This window comes from Alligator mississippiensis, chromosome 3 (genome assembly GCF_030867095.1).
Source record: "Alligator mississippiensis isolate rAllMis1 chromosome 3, rAllMis1, whole genome shotgun sequence".
Classification (NCBI taxonomy): domain Eukaryota; kingdom Metazoa; phylum Chordata; order Crocodylia; family Alligatoridae; genus Alligator; species Alligator mississippiensis.
Genome location: NC_081826.1, coordinates 6,747,695 through 6,768,581, shown reverse-complemented (window position 1 = coordinate 6,768,581; position 20,887 = coordinate 6,747,695). Strand labels below are relative to the sequence as shown.

Sequence of the window (20,887 nt, the reverse complement as noted above, 5' to 3'; positions counted from 1 at the left end):
CATTCGATTCTTTCATGCACTTATTTCCTCCTTCCCTCCCACCCGAGCTGCCGCCTTCCTCCTCCTCCTCCTCATTCTGCCGGTTGGATGTCCCTTCTTTCAAGTTCCCATTGAATTTTTCCTTAAACAGGACTTTGTGCGGGCCAGAGAAGAGAGGGAAGAGTTAGTGGCTCTGTTTTCAAGAAGGGGCTTAATTTCCTCCAAGCCCCAAGCAGCTATAAGCACCAAGGTCCCTTGCACTAGCATGCTCCAGTGTGAAAAAGCCTCCAGCTCTCAGCAGAGGAAGGAAGTGCTGACCTAAATAAGCGAGGACATGTGTCAAAGAGCTCGCACAGCATAACAAGACCACGGAGGTTGTCTACTTTCAGGGGAGCCGGAGAAACCTAGAGAAGACAGGTTGCAGAGGACAGAGAAACAGGCTGGCCGACTTGCACTTTATTCCCAGCTCGGATATATGGCACAACCACATTTCATTTATTTGCCCACCAAACCTCTGCCTTCTCTATTTAGGCTCATGCTCTTTTGGGGATGAGACCATGTCTAACGGTGCCGCGACCTTGCTTGGGGCCTTTACATGCCGCTATCATACAAACAGCGTTACCTGTGCGATGTAACACCGCGAAGGCCGACACACTGCACCACGCAGGATGAATGCGTGCATGTGGTCACTAATCCACGCTTAACAACTGAGTCATTAAGCTGCCCTGCTGAAGTCATCACTGGGACGGGATTAGGCAAAAAGCTGTTGAGGTGCGTGGGTTATTTTAACCAGGTGATGCAATGTTGCTGATCCCGAGCACTGCTATGAAAATCAGTAGCCGCATCAGCAGGAAATCCTACCTGCCTGAGTCACCCCACATCCGGCGGGGCATCGCTATGGGCAGACACCACTTCCTTCAACTCGGGCCTGGCTTGCCAAGTGGGTTAGGGTTAGCCTGAAGCAACCCGGGACTGGAGATGGTAAATGCAGACACTATGCATAGGCTTTAGGGGCAAGGAAAGCTGGGTTGAAAGGCCTGACCTCCTGCAGGAAGTCCGTCCAGGTCTCTGATCACGTGGATGCAAGATTGGCACATGCGATTATACTAACCTAGCACCTGAGCCTCTGCGGTCCTGCCCCCTCACCACCCCGCAAGCCAGACCCCTTGAACAGCCACCTGCCCTCCAGGCTCTCTTGGACAACACCTGAGCTAGCTCTGTACAAACCCACTCCGGAAGGGAAGCAGCAAGACCACCTTCACATGGCACCAAGCCTGGGCTAATTAACCCTGCTGAGAGGTGGCGCTAATTGGCCTGCCCGCAGCCGGGTGCTAAGGTGGCTCTGCCACTTCCCCGAGCAACGGAGGTGCGAGGGTGTTGGCCACCTCCTCATCCCTACACCTGCCCCGACACCTCTGCAGGCCTCCGGCTGGGAACCAGGGCTGTGAGACAGGGTGGTGCAATTAGGAGACCGCTGCATATGTTAGGAGAGCTCACAGCTTGCCCTAAAGCCCTTTGCATGTATTGCTGCTTCAAAATGGCTCCAGCCACCGAAGAAAACAATCAAAAGCCTCGGGCTCCTCCTGTGCATGTTTTGCAGAAGCAAAGCGGCTGCTGAACAGCGAACGCCAGCAAAACCCTTAGCTTGCGAATGGCTTTACAGTGTGCGGGGCAGAGACCTGGTCTGCTGGGGCACAAACCTCACCGCAGCACATTAAAACTCTCTGAGATGAGGGCGCGCTGCAGACGAGCTGCTCCCCATCACACGCACTAGTGCTTATGGCCACGGCACTGCTTTTGCCAATGATTTGGGACCCCAAAAGCCACCGGCAGACCTGGACTCTGCCGACCTGAACTGGAGAGGCTCCATTTCCATGTGAATGGCTACTACCAGGGCAGCCTTTTGGTACTGAAGAGCATCAGGACACAGCCAGGTCCAGTGGCTTTAGCACTTGCATGTTGTGGAGACTGAAAGGGCTCAGAAGAGAAGCGGGGTGCACGTGCTCTCAAAACACAGGACTTCCAGCAAGCCTGGATGCTAGTGGGCTGCGTGCAGGTGGACTCGAACCTCTCCATATGCTCTCGCCAGAAGGACGCTGCGGAGAGACTTGGGCACAAGGCGCCTGCAACTCAGAAGCCTCCAGCCTAGGCACTGTCAGGAAAGAGGCCAAGCCACATTTACATGTCACAGCCTCTGCTTTTCATAATTCCTCATTGCTGCTCACCTCGCTGAGGCTGGGTTGTGGAGTACAGCGTTGGTACAGCACCAAGCACAACCAGGATCATTTTATGTTCCTGTTAATGCAGATCAGCAAGGCAGCGATCATCAGGGTCTTTGAAGCAAGCTGACAAGGAGGTCTGGGGTCACCACGCCTGCTGGGGTAACACGTAGCTTCAACCACGCAGTCTTGCTGGATGCACAGCAACGACCCCACAAGGATCTCAAAACGCTTCCTTGGTACGAGGGACGGAGGGCGATTCTCACCCTTTCGACAGGCTAGGAAACAAGTCAGCCAAGATCCCCCGGAGTTAGTGTCATGGCGTGCAGAGACCCCAGAGATCCCCTGGTCTTGATGCACGTGTGCAACGCCACGTTAGCGCTCTCCATTTCGGCGGGCTGCCGTGCAACAGATTACCTGGCACGGGCCGCAGGATTTCCAGAGCGCTGCTATCATGCCTGACCTCATCTTCCATTATTCGTGATTAGAGAAACAGCCCCAGCATTTACAAGATCTATGTCCTTTTTTCATTTTTTTTTGCTGACAGTCTCAAGTGCCCGTGAGTGGCACCGTCCAACTGCTGAGCCAGCAGAAGCAAGGATAATTGGCATCCCCTGAGGATGAGCTCATGCTCGAGGGCAGCAGGAGCGGCTTCTGTCATTCGTTCGGGAATGGGACCTCTAATACTCGGAGGATTCGCGGTTTCTGGGCAAGCTGCATGACAGCCCCCTTCGCTCAGCTCTATGATCCCCCCGCACAGTGCCAAGCCTGTGGGCACGAACCGAAGGGATTTTTGTAAGACGCTGGGAGCAACTAATTGAGGAGCTTCAGCAGAGGCTGGATTTGCCAGGCCTGTCATCAATTTGGTAAGTAGGGGCCAAGCCCAGACTAAGGAGTGGTTCATAACCGGGGTGTTGTATCTGGAGTCCTGTGCCCAGTTTTGGCACCCCCCACTACAGAAAGGATGTGGACAAACTGGAGAAAGTCCAGTGAAGATGGTTCAGGGGCTGGGGGTCATGACTGGTGAGGAAAGGCTGAGGGAATTGGGCTGATTTAGCCTGCAGAAGAGAAGACTGAGGAGGATTTAATAGCAGCCTTCAGCTCCCTGCAGGGGGGTTGCAAAGAGCATGGAGCTGGGCTGTTCTCAGTGGGGGCAGGTGACAGGACAAGGAGCAATGAATGGTCTCGGTTGCAGCAAGGGAAGTTGAGGATAGATACTAGGAAGCATTTCCTCACTAGGAGGATGGTAAAGCACTGGCACAGGTTACTCAGAGAGGTGATGGACTCTCCATCCTTGGAGGTTTTGAAGACCTGGGTAGACAAAGCCTTGGCTGGGATGATGGAGTTGGGGCTGGTCCTGCTTGGAGCAGGGGGTTGCACTAGATGTGACCTCCTGAGGTCCGTTCCAACCCTCATTTTCTATGATGCTAGGACGGCAGTGCCGCCACCGCTGCACAGAGCCAAACCAGGATAAAGCTAACTCAGGCAGGAATGCCCCCTCCTGCCGCAGCTCTTCCCGGTCCTTCTCTGCAGACCATTCCTGGAAACAGAGGCGTTTCCAGGAGCCCTTATGGTGGCAGTGGTGCCAGTCTGGAGACAGCACAGTTGAGAACCAGCGCACTAAATGCTCGACCCATAACCAGTGTCAGCCTGCCTTATTTTTGCTAATGAAGGGAGAAGGTCATAGCTGGTCGTGCATCCTAGCCATAGGCTGACTTCAGATGGGGAACAAGATCCCTGTAAGGTTAACGTCCTCAGAGAGGCAGCAACAAGCCACTGGGTCGGGCTGCTTTGTTGCACATTGGGAGCGGTGAAAGGCAGTGGCTGTGTCTGGATGCCACAGTGGTGCAAGGAGGGCTGGGCAAGCAGGGCATGAGTCCCAGGCACTACCATGGGGGCAGTGGGGACTAATGCATAGCATGGGCTCACGCAGCAAAGGCTCTGCCCAGCGCTCCCAGCCCTGCTCTTTTATGCTCAGCACAGCCCCCTTCCCATCCTCAAGGCACAGAAGTGACTAGCTACACCTCTGGGGTGCTGGGTTCACTCTCTGGTTGGGATCAGCCCTGCCAAGAGCTTTTAGTTCCTCCCTCCTTTTATTGTCACAGACACCGGGATAACTAACAGATGCGTCATGACATCCTAAATGCATCGTATTCTGGCCCAGCGCTTGCATCCTGAATGAGAAGGCCCTTTTTGAAACTTTAAGGTCCAGTTTCCTGGACAGATGTGTATCAAGTGGGCAAGCGGGGCTTGAAGGTGCAGTCAGAGGAGGGCTGAGCTGGCAGGTCAAACCCCAGTGCTCAGACCGGCTGCTGTAGATGTCCAGTGGCCCCAGGACTTGAATTTTGCAGCTCCAGAGAGGAGCGAACACACAGCTGATCTCTCTCTGGGGATGTTCCTGCAGCTGGGCCGTGCTCCAGACTGGCAGATAATACAGAAACGTGGTGTTGTGGGTATCACAGTCTCCAGGGGTTGACTATGGCTGTATCTCCCCGCGCCAACACCTGCCAGCACTGAGATTGTCTCAAAAACATGTGGATTAGGAGTCTAGGCCAAGATGAAGTGCTTTCAGTACAGAATTCTCATAGCATTAAAGCAGGTTTCCATAAAAAAAAGACAGACCTGATTCAACACAGCTCTTCCCCACCAACAGACCAGCCCTGCCCCCTCCTTCCCCAACACACTGAGATCTGTACACATCCCAACTCTGGGAGGAAGAATACGTGCAAACTTTGCATCTCAAGCCCGCATCTGCTGGGCATCCTGGATTAAGCCAGCCTCCAAATACCACGTCCAACACAAACTCAGAAAACCAACAGGCCTGTGGCCACCCCTGTTATAGGGTTTTCCTTTCTCCTTTCTTTTAAAGCCTTCAGGTTGATTTCCAAGACAAACGTGAGCCTTTGCTGTTTCTGGAATTACCGCCGTGTTAAAAAACACCACTTTGTTTCAGGTGCCGGGATCTTATTAGAGAGGGGGAATTTTAGCTCTTTTGGGTGAGGCTCAGGCTCAGCCACACAGTAAGATGTTGAAAGAAAAATTAAAGAGACAATGCAAACCAGCTTCACGTGGTCTCAGGAGGCCCAGAAAGGCCAAATACACAGAGCCCAAATGAACCCTCCTCATCACACCTCTCTCATTAGGGGGGACAGCTTTCCTCAGGCTTTCAAAAGCTTAGTCCACTCATCCTTAAAGCAGCTTCTGCCCAATGCGCTGCTGGAGTCTGCAAAGCAGCAGTGCCGAGCTGCTCACAAACTTCAGTGTAGGGCAGAAGGGAACAATTAGGTGTGAGCCGGTCCCCACTCATCCTAGCAGGCTCCAAGGACAGCAGGAGCGAACTGCACAGCATGAGAAGGATTGCAGCAAGCTTCAGGATTGCAAGAGAGGGCCCTGATGTCAAGCAGGAGGGAACCGATGCCGGCAGTAAGCAAGCTAGAGCTCACGGGGGAATGCAGACAGACATGCAAAGCACTGCTCTAATGGCACCAGCCCATGCTCATCTTTGCAGCCTGCCACCGCATCCCCTCCTCTGCAAGAGCCGAAACTCGGGGTCTCTCCCTATGATGGCCCTGAAGCTTCACGGCCTCTTGTTTCCACCACAGGCCGACTCCTCCGCCGGAGCATGAATTTGGAGTGGGAATGCACCAGCCTAGAGGAAGGAAGCTGCCAGAGTCCCCGTGCTCAGAAGGGTACAGGTCGGTCCCCTGCCAGAAAGTCTCCATGCTGCTCTTTGGTGGCCTCCACCAAGCCCTTGAGAAATCGAAGAGGAATGGAGAGATTCACACACGGATCCAATGGCCGCTAAGAGACGCGTACAAAGCCCCGAACCCAGCGCTGGCGAGGACCGGGGGGCACCAGACCATACTCCCTACTGGTGCAGAACTGTTCCCAGCAGCACTTCACCGCTCACCCCGAGGCAGCGTGGCGTGAAGCATGCATTTCAAGGTACACGCGTAGGTCCTTGAGCAAGGCGCCGCCTTCGCGCATGCAAACATTGGGTTTCCAGGTAACCTGTGGCCAACGCACTCCAGGCTCTCCAGGATTGAGCTTTTCCTCCCCACCTCTCTGGCACGCTGGGAGGAGGTTAGAGAGCTGCAGTCTCCTGGTAGGACCCAAGAACACACTCAGGAAGGGAAAAGCCCATCCATGAGCAAGGCTTGGAGGCCCCCGGACCTTGCACCCATCTGGCTGAACTGATGCATGGCCGCATTCAGGTATGTCTCTGGCATAAAGGCAAGGGCCATGCTTGACTGGTGCCTGATGGCCATTGTAGCAACCTCCTTCTTCCAAAAGGAAGGACCGAATACCCCCTCCCACCACCTCTCTCCAGGGTCTGACCACGTGTTGTTTTGCCACCAGAAGAACAGAGGTGGCACAGCTTGCCTGGGCACCCAGATCTGAATTGAGGGATGAACTGTGCCAAGACAGGCCTGCTTGAGTGTGAAGTAAAGCCAGTGGCTAAGGAGGTGGCTCCAGATTTAAAGCATCCCCACACAGCAGAGAGATCTCACCCCAAGTTGTTTTCCAAGTCTTCCCCCACTTTGAGCTGGTGACTATGTGCGCACAAGGCGGTATACTTCCCAGGAAGGGGAAGCACATGTTAGGGGAATGAATGCACACCAACAGACAAGGGCAAGATGCTGGGTTTTATTCCTTCCCTCATTAAAACCATCGCTATCTTGAACCAAAGCAGCTGACCCACCCCATCACTTCGTGGCTTGGAGGAGGCTCAGTCGGGTCTTGCCAGGCAGAAGCCCTCGGTTCACAGGCTGCTGCTGGCTGGGAAGTTATTGAAGCAAAGTGACTATTTGTGCACTGGGCTCCCAGCAAAGGCACCCGGTTCAGTCGTTCTCAACCCACGGTACCCAAGGCAGGACCATTAACACAAGCAGGGAGGCCAAGAAGCCAGTTATGGCCTGGTGCACCAATCTGGGGGGTGCCCTTCTTCATCCCCAGCTGGGATCTGGGCTGCTGGCAGCCCCAGCCAGGTGAGGAGAGGAGTGATGCACCATGAGATGTTTGAAAATCAGTGTTGATCTGGGGAAGCAGAGGTCATACTTGGATACAACCACTCCGCAGAGGTACAGGACACAGATCTCACCCCTGCACCGGCACAGGGTGGCTTCCATCCTCTCCCGCCCGGGGCTGAAGGGCTGGCAGCGTGGTCAGCTGGACCAGATGGAGATTGTGTAGCCCCCTGCTTGGCAACTTGCTCCCACCCTACATCTCCATGGCACAGAGCAAAAGGCACTAGGAGGAAGGGGCCTCTGTCCTCTCTGGGTAGACCCAAAGCAAACACCTACCATGACAGTGATGCCGTCCTTCTCCAGCGGGGTCTTGTCATAGGTCACCTCGCAGACCCTCACGACCGTCGTCGCGCCGTACTTCTTCAGGTCCTAGGGAGGGAAGGGAGATGGCTTCTGTAAGGGCAGAGGTAGAGGAGATGCAAGTACACCCCCTGCCCCCATCCCCTGCCTCACCCAGGCTATTTGTGCAGCTCTCTCCTACCAGAGACACGCAGGGACTCACCAAAGGACCCGGGTACATGCAAGCAAGATACGCACATGACGGAGCGTGGCAGGGGCAGACAGCAGAGGTGACAGTTCCTGCCATCTCTATACCAGCATTAGCTCTTTAATCCTCCCTTCCAACCCACCCAAGATGACTTCCCTTCCCTGTCCCCAGGGCTGGCAGTATGCACAACACACACCCTCGCACAACGGCCCTGCCGTGCGACAGCTCAGCCTACGTGCAGGTGAGGTACAGGTGGCAGGGGTCTGGCCTGGCTCCAACACCAACTCCATGCCCTTGGTCATGTCACTTAACCTCATGCTCCTTCCCCATAGGGAATGGTCCTGCTGCCTGCCTCGCAGGGGCACAGCGAAGGCGAGTTACAGTTTGCACAATGAGGAGAAGGAGCCATTTCTTGGCAAGGGGAAGCCTCTCTCTTCCCATGCACTACAACAGTCACCACCCCGGGAACACTGTGGCGCCTTCATGGGACAAGGGGACGTCCTGTGATTTCATTACAGGGGCCGGGCCATCGTACTGGAGCTCTGCACAGCATACCGGGACAGAGGCATTTGTCGGTCTGCCCTCGTCGCTCCAGCAGTATCACAGCGCTGCTTTTCGGAGGGGAGGGGGGCAGGGACCACTGTTCGCTCTCAGCACCTAGCACGCAGCGGAGACCCACTGGGGCCCTGAAGTGGGACTCTGGGAACCTGAGCTTTCCCTTTGGCTCTGCCAAAGCCCTGCCACAGACCCTTGGTCAACCCACTCTGCCTCCTCTCTCCCCACTGGTCCCGATGAAGACAGAGCATCTTGCTTTGCAGGGGGCTTCACACAGTCTAGGTCTCTGGAGCCCTGCTCAGGCACCGCTGCAATGCAAAGAAATGCTTATCAGCACATAGCTCCGGTGCTGGGACCAGGCTGCTCGGAGCACGGCGAGGAGACCCAGAGGTCACCAGCCCTGTCTGGAGAGCCTTGGACAAAACAACCCTAGCATAAACAAGGGCTGAGAGGCAGGCGGAGGTTAAATCACAGGGCACGAATTCAGGAGACGCAGCGTGGGCAAGACCACGACTTCCGAGCAGCCACCAGAGAGGCTGGGCACCTTCCCTGCTCCTTCAAGTGGTAAACACACACACAAGGACACTTATTTTTAATCCTCCGGGGTATTGCCAGGGCTCCTCTGGTTACTCACGTAACCAATCAACATTTGCAGACAACAGAACCGGTTCTAGGAAAAGGGTCGGCTAAAAACAGCCTCTTGGCCCTAATCCCAAGGGCTCGGCAGCAGGACCGGAGAGGCAGCTCGTTGCTCCCTGTGCAGATGAAGTGCAACCTCTCTCCTACCTTCTCGTGCCACGCAGGAGGAGAAACCTGTGCAGCAGCTTTCTCCCTGCTCTCAGAAATGTTTGCAACCAGAGACACACGTGTGCTCCGTGTACCTGGGTCTGGACTGGCTACTCTGCCGCCGAGTGACAACATGACCTTGGGCAAATCCCTTCACCTCTCTGTGCCCGATCTGCTTCCCTGCTTATTTTGGCAGTAAGCTCTTGGGGGAGGGGATGGCCTCTAGCTCTGGCTTTGTACCTGGTCCAGCCCAGTGTGTTGCCAGTCTCTGTGTTATTGCCCGGTAGGGAAGAACAAATAGGACCAAGCTAACAAGCTGGCAGAATGCAAAGTCCTGCGAGCCGCCTCCTTTCACAGTAAAACACTGACGACGCGCACGGGCACAGTCCAACACAGCAGAAGGGAGAGCACGTCCTGCCCGCGGGACGTGGCTCCAGTGCCGTCTGCCTGAAAACCGAACTGAACAAGCAGGGCAGGCGCCACATATGCAGCGAGCGGTAGACAGCTGCAGGGAGGCGTGCGTGTGTGCACACACTGGGGCTGGAAACCAGCCTCGCTGGGATGCTGGCACGCAATATCTTCCAGTGCATAGTCTTTGCTCTCTGTGGCATCCTTCTGGCACCTCTCACCATGGTACCCAGGCACCTGACAAGTGTTAATGCCTTTACCCCTGTGCCACCCCGACATGACAGCCTGCCAGGGAAATGGTGGATCAGAGAGAACAAGCAACCAGCTCAGGAAGTCTGTAGCGGAGTGGAAAAATGAAGCTGGCCCCCCCAAATCCAGCAAGCAGCCTGACCAGCTGGCTCTGCTTTCTCCACTTGTGACCCCATTTCCCCACTGTGGTTGCTCAGGGAAGTTTTCTTCCTACATGAGCCCAACTTGGTGGGATTGCTTCTGGCTGCATCGGGGCTGACCTTGGCCCTGGCCGCTTTGCAGACTTGCCATCACCAAAGAGGTTTTCATGTCCCAACTGACTTCTTTTCCATGGTTGACTTTGTAGTTTTGTAAACGGCTAGATAATGGATTTGTATGGGATGACTGGATAGGGATGATCATGTTCAGGAAGGGGGTTAGACCGGATGTGACCTCTGGAGGTCCCATCCAGCCTCACTTCTGTACGATTTCTATGAAGGGCAAGCGAAGTTTCCTGCCCTCGGCATCACGGCGCGCTCCGAGGAGCTAGTTAAAAAATGCACACAGCCCGATGCAGCTGGTCAGGGCTCAGGAGGGATTACAGGGGCTGCAGGGCAACATGCCACGAAGCACTGCAGAGACAGACACACACGGCACATGGAAGCAGCTGAGGGTCCAATTTGAAGTGGGACTTGTTTTTCCAGGGATTTGGGGTGGGGTTTTTTTAGATCTATTATCAATGCAACTCTTCTTCACCTAAGCAGCAGCTAAAGGAGATCGTGGCTTCATAGTCAGACTACACACAATACGACCAGACACATGGCTTCTTGGTCTCCTCTCCAGCCAGAGCTGGCCTGTTGACCCTGTTGGGTGAAGAGCTCTTCATACAGCAAGAGGGCAGAGCAAGATTTTAATGAGAGACTGGGCAGGGTCAAAACCACACAAACCTGACAGAGGGACTTGACACAGAAACAGAATTTGCAGCTTCTTTTAAAAGGTTTTTGCCCAGATTTAAAGCTGACGGTGCCCTGTCCTGCAGCCTACGCAGAACTGCAGCGTGTTGCAAAAGCGCCTGACGGCAGCGTCTGGTCTCTGGCATGGCTGGGAGCTCTGGGAACATGTTTTACGAGAGTAACTACAGCATAGTTCCCTTTTGCCCCGTTAAACCAAACCACGCAGTCAGGAAGCCTGGTTTTGTGAGCGCTCGAGGCTTCAGAGCCGCCTCTGACTGGAGCAACTCTCCCTGTAGCCGCCCTTGCAGAGTTAACAGCTGAGTCTGTGCAAAGGTTTCCACTACACATGAAGCACGTGCCAAATCATTTTAATGCAGCTGGAAGCCAGAGTTCATGCCCCAGCTTCAGACAACGTACTGCGGAGGCTGCGCTGTAAGGGATCCAACTGAACCGGAGGCCTGCCTGCATTCAGCTTGACTCGTCTGTCCCCGAGATAAGCCCTGCTCGAACCACCCTTCTCACTTGTGCAGCTGCCAGCTCGCAGACAAAGACCTTCCGTTTGCTTTTACAACGCTGTGCAAAACACCACCCCCGGGTGCTGAGAGCCATGATCAGGACATCCCGCTCTCAGCCCCCTTCGACAGATCTGAGTCCCCTGCAAATGTCTTAGAGCATCTTCTTGACCAAGGAGGGTGCTGGCTACATCCCGGAGAGGCCTCCTCTTTCTGAGCCAGTGTAATTCACAGCAGCAGCGGTGGGTCTGTGCACGTGTGCACCTGCACGTCATGCTGTGCAGCGACTGCACGTCTGGGATAGCGCACATGGCTCAGAGCTACTCCCCGAGCATCCGACTGGTCCCTAGTGCTTTGCCTCTGGACCCGAGAGCCTCCTGGAGCCCAGTGAGAGCTCAAGCCTGCGCCACTGCAGAGCAGCCTGCTGCAAATCCCAAGACATCAAGGTGAAAACAGGTGTAACAGGCCCCTGCCACAGCCAGGGGTTGCTATTAAGCTCCTTATTTCCAGCCTGCCACAGACAACTTCATCAGTGCTGGGTATCCCTGTGGCTCCGGGGAGCCCTGCATGGGAACAGCTGTGCATGTCCATCGCCTCGGCTCTCATCAACCCCAGCTCAGGTGCACAGCTGACACCTGCTACACAGGCGGCTTCACTAGCAAGGCAGGGGCAGGCACTGCAAGCTCCACCTGATGCTGCATTTCACCTCCTGGGCAGGAATGCTCACTCCTGAAATGTGGGCTGGAGCAAGGCCAGATGCCAGCTCTCCTGCAAGACTGCAGCTAAAATGCTTTGCGGCCTTCAGGATGGAGTATGCCGAATAAGCCTTGGGGAAAATGCTCACACAGTTGCAGGATCCCACCAGCACCTATGTCCCCTCCGAGCCATCCTCTGCACACTGGTCGGCAGCAGGTGGATGGAGCCTGCTGTTGTTGCACCCTGGGCTCTTGCACTCGAAGACGAGGGGAGAGGTTGCTCGACTTCTCACCCCCAACCCTTTCAGAGTCGCTCAGGGTTGGGGCCAGGCATGCAGGGCACAGTGCAAAGTGTTTGGCTTGCAAGGCATGCAGATGGCATGTGATACCCAGAGTCCAGCTGCTTTCAGGATGGAAAAAATTAAACCTTCAGGCACAAGTAAGATCCAAAGGTGATGACCAGCAGGTGAATGCACAGGGCTTGGGGTCCTGAGGAGAAGCCATTTCCAGCTCCTTTGCCATTCTGCTGAACCCAAGCCATGTCCTTGTTGGGCTTTGGCCCCTGGAGAAGCAGCGCCCCACCTCCACCCCCCCACACGCAGGGAGCAGTGGATAATGCCCGATGCACTGCTTCTCACTGGACCATATGCTACAGGTAGGTGCTTTGCCTGTGCTGTGCTCAATCCAGGCAGAGAGCTCACTGAGCTACTTATCTGTGCAGCATTACAACACAAGCTCTAATTCACCTTTAGCCAGCTGGACTCAAATGAGGGACAGGAGCTGCTGGCCTGTGGCTGCGAGCTGGGTTGGGGCAGAGCTCCACCACCGAGACGGCAGGCAGCAGAGATGGGTATATCTGTACAGCCATGGGATTGTGTTGCTCAAGCAAAGACGCTGCTTGCTAGTCCTCAGCAGGAGAGAACAGGAGTCCGCTTCTGAGCACATGGTACGAGCAGTGTCAATGGGCTACGGCCCGAGTCCAGGAACACGGGGTAGGTCTGCAGACCTCCCCTCCCAGGAGAGATGCAAGCGCAGGGGCCGTGGCCGTGCACAGCTCAATGCAGACACCCTTGCTTGACCACTACCACATTCGTGTGGGACTGGGCATCCCCAGCTGGGTCACCTGCTCTGTGTCCTCATCCTCCTGCAGAAGCAGCCCTGGGAACATTTGCAAAGCATGCCAGCCAGCTCAGCCCAGGCATTTGAAAAGCCAAGAGAAGCCTGCAAGTCGGAGCAGGGTGCTCTGAACTGACACATGCCCCTCCTGCAGCCTGGGACAAGTGGCCCAATAGCTGCGCCCCTGCCTGAAGTGAGCTGCAGTGGGCAAGAGGTTTCACTAGGGAACTAGTGCATTGAAGCTAGTGCTACACGTGATCGACACAGAGAATAGGGATGTGCTCCCAAGAGGGGAAATGCCAGTTTCCAGTGCTGGGGTTACAAGCTCATGCCTTCCCCGCAGCCAAGATGCAACGGGAGTGCTGATCCGGTCAGGAGGAAAAGCCCCCCGACCCCAAGAACTCCTCGCCGTCACTTGAGGCCGGTTGATGGAGAGGGAGCGGAGCCAGCACATTATCTGGGGAGCAGAGATGGCCTGTGTTGGACATGCCCATGGGCTGTGATCTGCACAGAGAGCTCCCACCGGCTGCAACGCCAGCCACGAGTCTGGCTGACAACACAGGCCCTGCCCCGAGGGGCTTGCCAAAAGCACTGGCAGGACACGGGGCAGGAGGAAGGAGACTGTGCGACTGCCCTGATCCTCAGCGCCCCGCCTGTGAGAGACAGGCACATGACCTCCACCTCTACTGCAAATGCTCATGAGCACCACGTGGATGCTCGTTAGCAGGGAACTGCCCGAGACCAGCCACCCCCTTGTAGCCCCCTGGTGCAGACCAACATCGAGGTGCCCCACAGCTGGACATGAACGGGTGACCCACGGGTGGAAGGATGGCTCCATCCTCTCCTCCTTACCTCGATGAAGGTGCTGAGCGTGGCATTGGTGGGGTTGTGGGTGATGAGGAACCTCATGTTCTTGTAGCAGACCTCCACGGGCGCCGGCCGATTCATACGGGCCATGGTGCAGTGGTTGGTGCGGGGAGCAGCGCGTGCGGGGAGGGAGATTCAGAACAAACGTTGTGCAAATATTCCCAGCACCGGGCCCGCACCGAGACCCCCCGTGCCAGAAGCCAAATAATATTAACGATGACAGTCCACGACAGTCTTCCTTTTTGTAGTGTCAGTTCCCTTCGTGTGTGCAATGGAGGGCTGCCGCCTGCCTGGCCGCCAGGCTCCCTCCCGAAAGGCCTCTGCGTTGGGTGAGCTCCTCGCGTGCCACTTCCTCCGTCACGTTACCCCATCTGGATACGTGGAGTATTTGGGAGCAGCGACGGGAGCCTGGAGCAGATCAGGCCGCGGCTGCAGCCAGCAGGAGTCCCTTGGGCATGAAAGCCATGCACGGGGGCCTTGAATGGTTAAACCCGAGGGCACGGACACGGGGCCAGGCGAGCCGGTGACGTCTCTTCCTCACCGGGCACGATGCTGCGCGTGGCAATACTCAAAGCCGCTTCCTGGCGCCTCCATAAATCCACAGCCCGTCAGTGGTAGAGAGAGTCTGAGGGGGAAGAACACAAACAGGGTAAGATCCCTGCGGGAGCGAGCAAACTCGACCTGTACGGGGGAACATGGGGCGACAGCACCAGTAGGGATGGCCAGTGATGTGCTCACACCAGGGCATGAGGGGCAGCAGTGGACAGGCCACACATACCCCTGAACTGGGATAACTCCGTGCAATCCAGGGGAGGGCTAACCCAGAAAGAATCTGGGGTAAAACACACCAATTTTAGTCTCCATCCATCTCAGCTCTGATTGTCAGCATTAGCCATGGACAGCCCCATGCACCTGGGAATCAGACAGTCCGGGTCCAGGGTAGCCTGTGCCTGATCCTGATGGATCTGCAGGGCTGTCCTGCCAGGAGCCATAAGCACACTAAACCAATGGTTGTTCTGGGTCGCGTGTTAGATTGCTCCTTGCCCTACGCCACACCCGGCCAGGCTCACGCTAGCACCACGGCTCTGCACGGACCTGCTTGGAAGCTGCAGGTTTCTTCCCATGAAGGCCTGCCACCCGGTCTGGACACTGGGGACTCCTGCACTTTGGAAGTAGAGGACCTTTCTCATGCAAATGCCTAGCAGAGCCTGCCTGAGGGGATGAGGCAGGCGTAAGGGAGGTCAGAGCTCTTCGCTAGGTTGGGACTGCAACAGGTGCCCAGCCCTGATGCAACTCAATTCCTAGAACCACTGCTGGATGCCGGAGCAGGCTTCGGATAGCAAGCAGGGTGGGTACGGGCTATGGATAGCAAGCAGGGTGGACACATCTCCTGGGGGGACGAGCTACAGAGCAGGCTCTGGATAACAAGGGGGGTGGGCACGTCTCCTGGGGGTGCAGGTTACAGAGAGCTAAGCAAGAAAGGGCAGCTGCTGCAGATGGAAGCCCGCACCCCGCAACCAGGCACTCACGAGTGCACCTTCCCTCTCTCCAAACCCCCAGCTCTTCTCTCGCATCAGGTTTTTGGCTGGTTTACAAGCTGCACCAAACCTGGGCCCCTGGCTGGGTGGAGGGACGGGCTGGGCAGCGATGGGGAGAGCTGCAAGGGAGAGGAAGCGCCTTCTGACTGCCTGGAACAGGCTGCATCCAGCCCAGCACGGCTCTGGGAAAGGCGGAGCGGGCGTTGCTAGTGGCAGCGTCTGGGCACGGCGGCTTTTCTTATCAGACGCACCCACATCTGCGTTCTTATGCAAGCACTCGCTATTAAAAAACCAGCAGCTGCCGGGAAAGAACCCGGCCATCTGCTTCGGAAAGAAGGGATCTACCCCCGAGCCCTGGGCGCAGGTGGCCACCTTTCCCAGCTGAGCCCGAGAGCAGGTTTCCTGTGGGGCATGGGAGGGTGGATGGAGGGCTGTTCTGTAGCTTCACCCCGAAGGTGGGGAGCAGCAAAGGCAGGACAGCCAGACAACTGCATGGCAGCTTCCTAGCTTGATTTCAAGACACTGTCACAAGTTTCTTGGGCTTCCCCATTTGCTGCCTGCAGTGCCCAGGGACTCCCATTCCCCTAATGCCTCCTAGTCCCAGTGTGCCCTGTCCCACGCCCCGTCCTGGAGGCAAACCCTGGAGCAGGAAGGAACAGCAGCCTGCGTATTTCATGGCTTGTCCCCAGCCAGCTCCTTTCAAACCTTAGCTAGATGGAGCCACCACTGAAGTGCTCTTCAACCATGGAGCCCAGAGCATGGAGAAGCTGAGGGCCCAAGGGTTGCACAGACACGTGAATTGCTGCAAGGGCTGGGAATGGTATTAGATTTCCTGAGTGCCAACCTAGTGCCCTCCTCATCAGATGACTCTGCCTCCTTCCCTGCACCACAACAGACCTTGTCTAGACTAGGGTGTGCAGGGGGATGTCTAGATGCACAGACACCAGGACGCAAACTTCCCAAACACGAGTGGACCTGTATTGATAAACCATATGCTGTCAACATGCCATAGCCCCAGCTGGACTATCCCATCCCATGTAGCTCAACAGTGTCAAGAACATCACCAAAAGCCACGGGGACCTCCAAGGCTTCCTACCGGTCCAAGAGTGGCATTAATATACAGTGCATATCCTGACCTTACAGTCTCCAGGAGGCACGAGAGGAGTTCCTTGCTCAGGTCCTGCTTGGGTTGGGAGCTCTGCTACTAGGGAAGATCTTCCACTGCGGCAGAAGTAGGGGAGCCATTGGGAGAAGCTGCTGGCAGAAGTAGGGAGAAGTGCAAGATCTACCCAGGAGGGAGAGGATGTCCCCCTGTAGGTATCTTTCCCTTCTGCATGCACCTCCCTGGCTCAAACACCCACCAGAGTGCCAAGAGCCTCAGGATTTGAGCCAAGCAGGACTGCCGGCTTCCTGGCCTGGAGCAATTGCAGTGGGAAGAAAGGCAGGAACAAACAGGACTCGTACCAGCTTCACCAATGCCATGGAGGAAGGAGGGCTCAGTGGTGCAGGCGCTAAGCACAGGGATGGAGAGACCTGCACTCAGTTCCCTGCCCTGCCACAGACTTCCTAGGGAACCTTGGGCAAGTCACCTGGTCCCTTTGGGATTCAACCTCTCATCTGCGAGCTGAGGACAATGGCTCTTGCCTACCTCCCCAGGGTGCTGGGAGGTTCAAGGCTGGCAACTGCTCAGATTAGCTCTAGCACTAGCTCCCAGGTGCCAGCAGCAAGCAGTGGTTCAGCCTGGCGCACGTTTCCAGCACATACAACAAAGCCGAGGAGGATGGGGAAGGCGCCTGGCCTTCCCCCGCATGCACTCACACTTTGAGATCACCAGCGAGCTGGTCCTCTGGCCCCGGCTGCGACCGGACAGCTGAACAGCGGGTGCAGGGGAGGCAGGATAAGACCCAGCCAACAAGGCGGACGCGTTTTGCCTGGAGGTGGACTCAAGGGGCTGCAGAAATGGGGTTGGCTGAGGAACTGGTTTGCGAGAGCCTGGCTGGAGGAGTGTGGGGGAGTGATCCCTGGGCGGATTTACAAAGCAGGCAGGAGATTAAAAACCAACAGGCGACTGAGAGAGAGACAGAGATGCTTTAGCAGAGCATCCGTGGTGCCGGCCAGCGCGGGTCCTTCCTCGGGGCTGGAAGTGAGCACTGCAGGGAAGCGCCCTTGGCAGCTACTGCCGCCGTGCTTGCCCCGGCAAGCTGCACCCGACTCCTGCCACCACCTGCCTCCCGAGACAGCACGGACGCGGTTCAAAGGCAGCTTTACCCACCATGCAAGGGAGCCGCTGCGTTCACCCTCACCCTGCTGTGTGGCAAATGAGACCGATGTTTCCAGGGTAGAGCAGCTCCCCTAAAAAACTCCCCTTTGGGACAAAGCCACGCGACTTTCCTCCTCCTCCTCCTCCTCTCCCCCGCCACACCGCTCCGCTAGCCGGGCCGAGGAAACCCCTCCACACCGAGACACTTTACCGTATCCCTGGCCAGCAAAGTGCGACGGAGATGTCCGCTGTCATGTTTGCCCAGGTTTCTAAGCAACAGCAAACTATCGATCACATGCAAAGAGCCCGGCAGAGGCTGACCCGTCTCTTACCTTTAAGTCTCAAGCGTCCGCACCAGCGTACGAGACCCCCGAGCAGGACAGAGCCTGCACCGCTTCTGGCCAGAATAGCCCCTCTGCTTGAAACCAGTCGAGTCTGCCCCGAGCGGCCGCAGGGCACGGACACCGCTCAAGTCAAACTAATGCGCCTCTAATGCTCTTAGGTCAGCTAAGCTTTCCACGGGGTTTTCTCCATCCAGACCCCTTCCCGGCAACACAGAAGTGGAGGTTTGCTCTGGAAAGAAGCCTGCTCTACAGCTGGGTTATAAAGCCTGAAGCCTGCGAGAGGACGAGCAGGAGCACGGGGTGCGTGCCGTAGGTCTGCATACGTGTAAATAAGTAACGAGCAGCGCCAGGAAGCAGCTGGGCTGCGAGGAGAGACACGTGGACTAGGTTAGCCCGACCACAGCCTGGCTGGCCAGGAGGGCAGCCACTTCCCTGGGGTGTCTCACTACTAAAGCTCTCCTGGTTTGCTGCTCTCAGGATCCTGCACACCCCCACATGGACACACACGTGTGCATGTCCTAAGGTGTAGCGCAGAGCAGCTCGTCTGAATTACATAACTGCTGCTGACAAAAGTGCTTCCATACCCGGATTTGATGGGATCGAATAGCAGCAGCACAGGGGCTGGCTCCTTGCATTGGAAGGGTGCAAGCAGGAGGAGGAACAAGAGACATGCCAGTACTTGGGGAAAGTTGCAGGGCATGAAAATCTCTCCAGGGAATGAAGAGATACCCCACCTACCACTATAGGACATTTAGCAGTGCGCTCAATTAGAGGGGAAAGCAACAGCAAACTTGTAGAGCCCCTCCTTCCTGCAAGCATACCGTTTATGGGGCTTTCCAGAAAGAAACAGTCCCAGGACATCACTGCTGCACAGATTCAAGCCTCTGCAACTCAAAAGCCCCAAAACTAAGTGGAGTCTTTGGGATACACTGGCCAGGTGATGAACACGTGGGAGAAAGGGGAGAGCTCCAGTTCCAACGGGAGCGCTGTACCACTGTCCGCCGCTCTCGTCAGCGCCCCGTTATATCCCCACAAGGAGACTGACTCGACGGCGAGACTCTTGTTTTGAAGCCCGTACCTTCCCCAGGTCACAGGCTGCTTAGCATGATGCGGCCGGTTCTCAAAATAGCACATAAGCACATAAGTAAACTGAAACGGGAGACGATCGGCCAGAGCAAAATGCCTCTGCTTGGTTCTCTCCTTGCTGTGCACACCACGCGAAACGCGGCTGGCATTGGGCTCGCCTGCGGGAAGGGGGGCGGCTACCCCGCGTTTCCGTCACCCTTACCGTCAGTCATGTCAACGCGCCACTGCCCGGTGTGCCTACATGCACCCAATGCTGAAAACACTGCAAACTAGCAGCACTGGAGGGGTTAAAGACTGAAGGCAGGAGTGCTGGTCTGGCCAATTTGACTTTGCTCAGGAAGTTCAGGAAGACAGGTACAGCTCCCATTGCAACCCAGCAGGACCTCAGTACTAAATGCTGCATGAGTACAAGCTGCCCTTGTCCCAAAGAGGTTACAGTCAGGGGAGACTAGGTAAAGGGTGCAGATGGGAGCGACACGCGGGTTCACCTTAGGAAGTGGGGACCAGGCATGGAAAGACAGGCTAGTTTTCCCAGCGAACGCGGCCTGCGGCATGACGAGCACATCTGGAAAATCTGGCCCCGATTATAGGTCAGGGAATTTGGCCTGGTGGCCAGTCTCTCAAATCCTGCTCCCGTGCCTTCGCCCCAGCCACCGTGGTGCTGGCTCAGTCAAGAGAGAGGTCTCTCAACAGGTGGCCTTCAAATCCCGGTGCAGGCTCGTAGCTCGAGGTGGGCTTGCAAATCTGCCCACGTCTCTGCAGCACATCAGCCAGCCCGCCACCTCCCCTGACACGGAGGATGCCTGGCGCAGACTAGCCAGGGACGTCCACCTGGCGTGAGATGGAGCGCGTTTTGCCCCCCAAACCTTCACCTCTGAAGGGACGCTGCTGCCCGGGGACTGCGCTGCTGCACAAATACCTCTGCCAAGGGAGCGACTTGAAAACGGAGGGCAAACGAACGGGTCCCCAAGAAACCACCGCTTCCCTCATTCCAAGCCACGACCCCAAACTGGGTCAGTCGCACTTCTCCAAGTTTGGGGCCCATTGGCAAAGCCCCTTTGCTCATTAAGAACAAGCCAGATCCCAGTGCAAGGGAGGGGACCCTGGTATGGACGGACTTAAGGTGTGTTGGGGTGGTCGATGCGACTTGCTCTTCTGGATGGTGCCGTTCTCTAAAAAGGGGCAGTCTTGGGCAGAGATCCTCTTCCCCCCCCTCGGCCATCGCTGACTCCGAGGAGATGGCTCGATTCTCTCAGCCCAAGTCCGCAGATCAAGCCGGGAGCAGAGCAGAGCCTCCCACCTCCTGCTTTATCCCCCCCAGAGCACGTGGGCTCTGCTGACCCCTTCCCCCGTGCAAACTCGGTTCCCTGCCTGGGAAACACGGTGCTCTGTGGACGCCTTTGCGCCAACATAAGGCTGTGGGGGGTTCACCCGCCCGGAGTCGGATGTGGAAACCGGACGAGCCAGCCGGATACTGTGCTGTGCGAGAACAGGCAGCAGCCGGCCGTGCTCCAACACAAGCAGCAATCCCACGCCTGAGCGGCCAGAGTCCGGCATGGGGCTCAAATGTGCGTGCGTGCCGTCTTCTCACTCCCTGGACATCCCGGCCTGTGGGTGAGGAGAAGGGGATCTTCTTCACCCAGTGAAGCCCCCAGCCGCGCAGGGAGAAACTCCTGGCCTGGCAACAGAGGAACTACATTTCCACAGAGCAACCGCAACCCCTTTTTCTCCCCAAGTCAGCACACATGCAAAGGGGAGGAGAACAAAAAGCAAAGAGGCCATGGAAAGGGGAAGCCTGTTGATGTCCCCAAAAAGCCCTTGCTCCTG

At 56.4% G+C, this 20,887-nt stretch overlaps 1 protein-coding gene across 10 annotated transcripts in view; it reads right to left on the bottom strand.

Annotated features, from left to right (window-relative positions):
• PTP4A3 (protein tyrosine phosphatase 4A3) overlaps positions 1-20,887 on the bottom strand; it is a 115,854-nt gene that overhangs the window by 14,686 nt on the left and 80,281 nt on the right. For 9 of the 10 annotated variants that reach the window (XM_014611521.3, XM_014611520.3, XM_014611522.3 and 6 more), the window contains 2 exons: positions 13,818-14,457; positions 7,502-7,594 (listed from right to left, as the gene is read on the bottom strand). In XM_014611521.3, coding sequence (XP_014467007.1) covers positions 7,502-7,594; positions 13,818-13,922 — 198 coding nt within the window. In that variant the 5' untranslated portion in view covers positions 13,923-14,457. Of the gene's footprint in view, positions 1-7,501; positions 7,595-13,817; positions 14,458-17,962; positions 18,329-20,887 lie in introns of those variants that run through there. The other variant, XM_006271245.4, reaches the window with a different exon arrangement.